The sequence below is a fragment of the Telopea speciosissima genome, chromosome 9 (genome assembly GCF_018873765.1).
Source record: "Telopea speciosissima isolate NSW1024214 ecotype Mountain lineage chromosome 9, Tspe_v1, whole genome shotgun sequence".
Lineage (NCBI taxonomy): Eukaryota > Viridiplantae > Streptophyta > Magnoliopsida > Proteales > Proteaceae > Telopea > Telopea speciosissima.
The window spans coordinates 53743897-53750569 of NC_057924.1; the positions used below are offsets into that span (position 1 = coordinate 53743897).

The 6673-nt window shown below is 34.9% G+C and overlaps 1 protein-coding gene across 1 annotated transcript; it reads left to right on the plus strand.

Annotated features, from left to right (window-relative positions):
• Nucleotides 1–3300: 3300 nt before the first annotated feature.
• LOC122640637 (protein CHUP1, chloroplastic-like) lies at nucleotides 3301–6673 on the plus strand. Its single transcript, XM_043833850.1, has 3 exons — nucleotides 3301–3470; nucleotides 3512–3662; nucleotides 6459–6673. The coding sequence occupies exons 1-3, from the start codon at nucleotides 3364–3366 to the stop codon at nucleotides 6528–6530; spliced, it is 330 nt and encodes a 109-aa protein (XP_043689785.1). The 5' UTR covers nucleotides 3301–3363; the 3' UTR covers nucleotides 6531–6673.

Below are 6673 nucleotides of genomic sequence, written 5' to 3' on the forward strand. Positions count from 1 at the left end.
GATAAGGTAGTACAGCTTCTTAATGAAATATGTGAGAGAAATTTCTTACGAGATATGGAGGATGCAATCATGATAATGGATTTGCTTGTAAGGTGGCCTGAATGTGAACGCTTTAAAATTCTTTGCAAACTTGTGCAAAATCAAACCTGAGCAAGTCATATCATAAAGTTCTTCTTACAGTTGACATATATATTGCAAAGACCTCAATGAAAGGATTGGAAGATTGTAGAAAATAAGGTTACAATCTTGAAGGCTATGGAAATTGAAACCGCATTCACAATCCAAAAAAATACAATAAACAAAAAGAAGAAGCAATTACAAACAATTGCAACACAAAGATTTATGTGGTTCGGCAAAATGCCTACGTTCTTGGTGCTATAAGAATAGTTTTTCATAAACAATGAAAAAATGATTGAATGCTCTCTTCCTCACGTCTCTCTATTTTTACAAAAAAAATTCTTGCAACCCTAATAACCCCCATCGCAACAATTTATAGGAAAATTAAGAAATAAATTTTATGAATTTACCCCCATGTAAACTTAATCTACAGAATACAAGATAGCAACCCTCAACAAAAAGCATGATGCCTCCATACAAAAAAAAAATGCATGATGTGTCTTGAAAGATGGTTGCCTAGGAAGATAATTGGTTTAGTCATGATGAGATTTCAAAAACTCAAATTTTTCTACAATCTACTACGGAGGCTTGATCGATGAAAGGGACATGATCAGGGGTGAAACCCTTAGCCCACCACATCATAATAATGTTTAAAAATTAAAAAGGAATAGACCAAACAGGTCCATGCAAGTTGGATAAAAATATTTCATCCATCCAATCGCAAAAGGACCAATGGGAACTTTTTATTTCAAATGGTCTTTTGTCCACAACGTGATACGAGATTTCTATATTGAGACATCTTGTTGTCTTGTTTTAATATAGTTTTTAAATAGAAAAATGTAATATTTCAAGAGAATTATAAAGGAGCATTACGGCCTCAAGCATATGAACTTGTTTACAAGTTAAAAAGGTTGATTGAGATTCTTTTTGTGTCCATGTAAAATATTACATGAAAAACTTTCAGTTGAAATTTTTTTCCAATGTTTGTTTGCACGAAGTAAAATAGAATGTAAAATGTTACTGTAAAATTTTTTGATTTTTTTTGCCATTTATTTTACACGGTAAAATTAGTTAAAATGATTACATAAAAATGTCATTATAACGATTTTGAATTATACAACCTCTATCATATTATTGTAAGAACCAATATGGACGAGTATCATAGATACATAGGCCGTATGGATGCATACAAGGCAACAAAGGGGTGCCCACAAGATATTGAAAATTTTTGCAAGGAAAGAATTTATTGTAAAAAATTACGCATAAAATTTGAGAAGGCAAAATTCGGAAAATGAGCCCCCCTCCAATACAATTTTCCTCCATTAACATTTTATTAATTTATAAACACATTGAAAAATAGGATATTAAGGTAAAATTTTATTTTTCAACTATTTTCGCCAAAATAAACAAATACAACAACAACAACAACTTAACATTATCCCAACTAAATGGGGTCGGCTACATGGATCCTTGCCCTCCAATTAGCTCTATTCAAGGTCATAATTGATACAAGGCCTAAGTTATGCATATTTTTCCTCACCACTTCTCCTAGGTCATTTTAAGTCTGCCCCTGGCTCTTTTAGTTCCTTCAATCTAAATCAAATCACTCCTCTGTACTAGAGCATTCAAATGCCTCCATTGAGTATGGTTATGCCACCTCAAAAGACTTCCTCGTATCTTATCATGTATAAGAGCTACTCCCAAACCAACTCTAATATGATCATTCCTTAATTTATTCTTCCCAATTTTGCCACTCATCCATCTCAACATTCTCATCTCTGTTACACTGAGTTTATCTATATGATGCTTCTTAACTGTCCAACATTCAACACTATACATCATAGCCGATTATATAATTGTCCTATAAAATTTCCCTTGAAGTTCTAAAGGAATACGTCGATCACACAACATCTGGATGCAACTCTTTACTTCATCCATCCTATTTTAATTCTCTGTGAAACATCATCATCTATATCACCTTCTTTATTTATGATTGAGCCCAAATACCTAAACTTAACACTTTGTGGAATCTCTTTCTCATCAATTTTCACCACTTTATTGTTAGGCCTAATGTAACCAAAGTTACACACCATATACTCTGTGATGAACTAAATTACTATCAAACAGTGAGAGGATGACATGTGGAAAACATCTGGGATGAGACCGACCCGATTTGACCTGAGCCGACCCTCATTTGATGTACCTAATCTGATACTACCAATCATATTTGGCCACGTGTCACCTTCGAAGGTCTGATAAGGCCGAGCCGAACTAAAGCTGAGCTAAAACAATAAGATGCAGGACTGAATCAAACAACATAAAAAGGAATCTACGAAGGCTTGCTAATCTATGATCAGATCTGTCATGCAGTAGTTGAGCCGATCTCATCATGTCTCCAGATCAGTTAACAGGCTAAGTATAGAATCACTTCACCCATGTCCTGCATCTTGCATGACTAAAGGTCATGCCTTCTGCATGACTCCTTGTGACAGGTGTCCACACCAGGAAAGCTCCACCTATGCAAATTGGAGACCAGAGCCACGGTCTAAATCCGATGAAAAGCCTATGATGATCTATGAACTTAATCCTATAAATAGCCAAGCATTGTACAGGTACAAAGGGGATTTGGACTTCTCATTTTCTCTCCTTTGAGATTTATCTGTTGCAACAGGTCTGACTTAAGCATCGGAGTGATTCTGTCAGCTCAGGCCGGCCCTCCATTTCTTAGCTCTGTTCTTCTGTGCAGGTCTGGTCGCTATAGGAGAGCTCAGATTAGATCTTGCCACAACATTCTGATTTTGTTCTACTTATCTTAAAACCTTTTGATTCCAAGGTTTATCTTCATAATTTCAACTTGGCTTTAATCCTTTCTTTTGTCTCATTCATCAAAATAATATCATCAGCAAAAAGTATACACCAAGGAACCTCATCTTAAATGTCTCTAGATAAGTCATTCATGATAAGCGCAAACAAATAAGGGCTTAAAGCTAATCCTTGATGTAACCCAATTGTAATTGGGAATTCACTATATTGGCTCTCCACAATTCTTACACTTATTAGCCTAGTGTTGTTGAATTAACAATGTTCCAAAGCTTTCAATGAGGGGAAAAAAAAAATCTTATTTAGCTACATAATTTCTGTAGTTGTTAAGTGTCCTTTTCTTGATTTGGGAAGGAGTTGGTGTTAAACAGATCATTCCATTCTTAAAATTTGCACTTCATCTTATACTGTAGAAATGGTTAACCTATGAAACAGTTTGGATCTTCTAATGTGGGGAAAAACCTGAATCATACAACTAAAAGAAATCCTGAGATATCTTTCTGTTCAGTGTATGTTACACATTTGATCAATTTGTTGGTGGCCCAAAATTTCTGCTCATTTTTTGTCATGTATGGTTGCAGATAAAGTTTGGTTCAGTCAAATTAGCAAAGAAATACATGAGAAGGGTAGCAGTGGAACTTCAATCTAAGGGAGCATCAGATAAAGATCCTGCGTTGGACTATATGCTACTTCAAGGAGTGAGATTTGCTTTCAGAATACATCAGGTATTGAAAACATCCAAGAGTAACTCTCATAGTATTAACTAGTACTAGTATGTATTAATGTCATAAGTGATGTCAGAAAGAAAATGAAGCATTGGTATCAGTAATTATCAATATTAACACAAGTTACAAACCTTCAGAACTAATGAAGGTTATCCATGCCAGAAATTACTAATAGCACTGCTTTTAGCAATTGTTGTTTATAATACCACAGTACAACTACAATTGTATTCCAGTAGAAGCAACAGCATTGTGACAGCAAAACAAAATCTAATGTCACTAATAAGGATCACCTGCTGTACTGTCAGTACTGGTGATTAGAAATTGTAATGTGATTTCTGCTGGTTTACAGTAGCTTGAATAATCTGCTTGTAGCAGCTGGTCAGAGACTCATGTTATGTATTATTGTCATAGTTACTAAACAACACCAATTTCAACACATCTAGTTGTACTAGCTGTTTGAGAGGAAACATCAAATATTACATTGGTAATAAGAAAGATCATTTTATGTATTACCAGTACTTTGGGAGATTGCAATTTGTCAAATTACTCAAACTTGGTTTTGGTGATGTCAGATGTCAAACATGGACACCTAAGTGTTAGTCTAACAACTGGACACTATGATAATGACCTGAAAGATGGTTAGGATGGTATGGATATATTTTGTGAGTGTGAAAAGGTTTATACATTCCTAGAAAAGCTTATGGACTTCAATGGAAGATATAAATATATCAAGCTTGTATTGAATCGGATTACCAAGTAAGCCATTTTGAAGAGCAATGGAGAAGTTGGAGGTCACCATAAACAAGCTTTACAAAGCCATGGTTATTCAGGATTTGACGAATGCCAATGACTTGGGAGGACTTCATGCATTGATGGGACTATGTAATCGAGAAAAGCTTTAGATGTTCATAGGATTAGGATCTCTGTTCGTATATCTTTATATAATCCTATGTAACAACTCTTAACAGCCTAGATTCTTTTAAAATGGTTAATATAAGTCACCCACAAAGAATAGGAGTCAACCAATTTCTTCGGAAATATGAGTTTGCAGTATTTTGTGACTTTAACAGGGAGGGCGCTCAATCGGCTATAAGCCACAATTGACCTGCAAAGGTTGGAAGAGTCTTAACCATGCAGTTCTTTGCATCAGATGATCCAATCGGACATCCCTTCTTGTGCTGATGATCAAACTCATGTATGATCGACCAAACATCACTTTGCTTCACCAGGAAATACTTCCTCAGAGCAAAGGTTTTGGACAAGGACTACAGATGATCAACCATAAGGCCAAAAGGTCGATCGTACAAAAATAGCCATTGGAACACAATGGTGATATATTCTATTCCAACGATCGATCGGACCAAACTGACGGTTGATTGTATGAGGTTCAACTGTCAGAAATAGCTATTTTTCAAACCGTTATGGATTTGGCTATATATGTTGGTTTCATTACTCTTCTCATAAGCCTTTTGGTAACATTTATTGCTTGATTTAATCTGAGTATCTAACATGGGCCATAGGTTGAGGGGAGATAATCTGTATCTTTCATATTCACCTTATTGAGAGGTATTTTGTCTGTACGTTTGTTTGGTGTCTCTTCCTCATTGAGAACTCCAGAGATCAGGAACAGTCTGAGCAGTGGATGTAGGCAATTACTGAATCACACTAACTCTGGTGTCTCTTTTTATGAGCTTTATTTATTTTCTGCTATCACTGCATTCTCTGAATTAGTGTACATTATCTAAGGTTTCCAATTCACCCCCTCTTGGGCTACTACGGTCCACAGGTATTGCTACAATTTGTATAAGCTCTGTAGTGGTTAGGAGGCTCTCATTTTAAGTCTCTGGTGATAGTTTGCAACAATATAATAGTTACTCAATAATAATTATTACCACTGTCACTACAAGTACCATTTGTAATAATTATTACTATGATCCAGAGGTTTTTCTTGCTACAACTTGTATAACTACGAGTACCTTGATACTTTGATCCATAACATAGGCATAGGTACAGCTCTAACAGCATCTGGTATTATTGGTATCAGACGTAGTTTTCAGTGTTAGTAGTCTCTTAATAGACAAAATAACAGTACTACTGTCTATGGTGAAAGTTATAACTGCCACTACAAGCTATTTCCAGTAGCAAGAAATGCTTGTTTTAGTGGTGGTGGTTAGAAATTGTACCATTGGTGGTAGTTATTTGCTGTAATAACAATATGATATCCAACATATAGTGAAAGGATGACAATGCTACATAAAAAAATTTCATTTTCCTTCACATTTTTGTTGAGCTACTAAGGATAAAACAGGGGTTAAACTAATCTTTAAACATATGTTCTGATACAGGGGTGGAACTAAAAATCATTCTTGTGAATACAGGCTTTCGACGTATGTTTCTATAGTTTCACTGAATCTTTCGAAAACTTGTAGGATTTCTTTGTAATGGATAAACATGATAGTCTTACAGATGTTGGACAGTATAAAATGAATTTAGACCTTTCTGAGAATGAAACTTATAGGCAGTCTTAATGGAGACATAGTAGTTGTTGGATTTTCATGGCATATATGCAAGCACCTCAGTCTTAGAAGATTCTTGCAACAAAATGTAGTACAACTTTATTGTTTTCTACATCTTAATCTCACTAATCTGGTTAGAGATAATTGAATCTATTTTAATAGTTAATATAAATATCACAGTAATTTGGCTTTAAACTTTGTGATAGCAATTAAATGTTGTTTAAATTCACACAAGGAATATTGAATTGACTAGAGTCTTTTGTGCCATTATTGGATGCAGTTTGCAGGAGGATTTGATGCAGACACAATGCATGCATTCGAGGAGCTTCGCAACCTAGCTTGTCCAAAATAAAAAAGGAAAATGCCTACATAGGAAAAGAACAAAGGAAAAAAAAAAAAAAAAAAAGAATAGAAAACCAGGCTTACCATCCCAGAAAGTATATACTAAATATATTGATAGTTAAAGTGTTGCTTATAGTGAAACAGACTGTATGT

Coding starts and splice junctions, on each gene's coding strand:
- LOC122640637 (XM_043833850.1), top strand. CDS start 3,364: ATGAAACAGTTTGGATCTTCTAATGTGGGGAAAAACCTGAATCATACA. Junction 3,471..3,511: donor GTTACACATTTGATCAATTT/GTTGGTGGCCCA, acceptor TTGTCATGTATG/GTTGCAGATAAAGTTTGGTT. Junction 3,663..6,458: donor TTGCTTTCAGAATACATCAG/GTATTGAAAACA, acceptor TATTGGATGCAG/TTTGCAGGAGGATTTGATGC.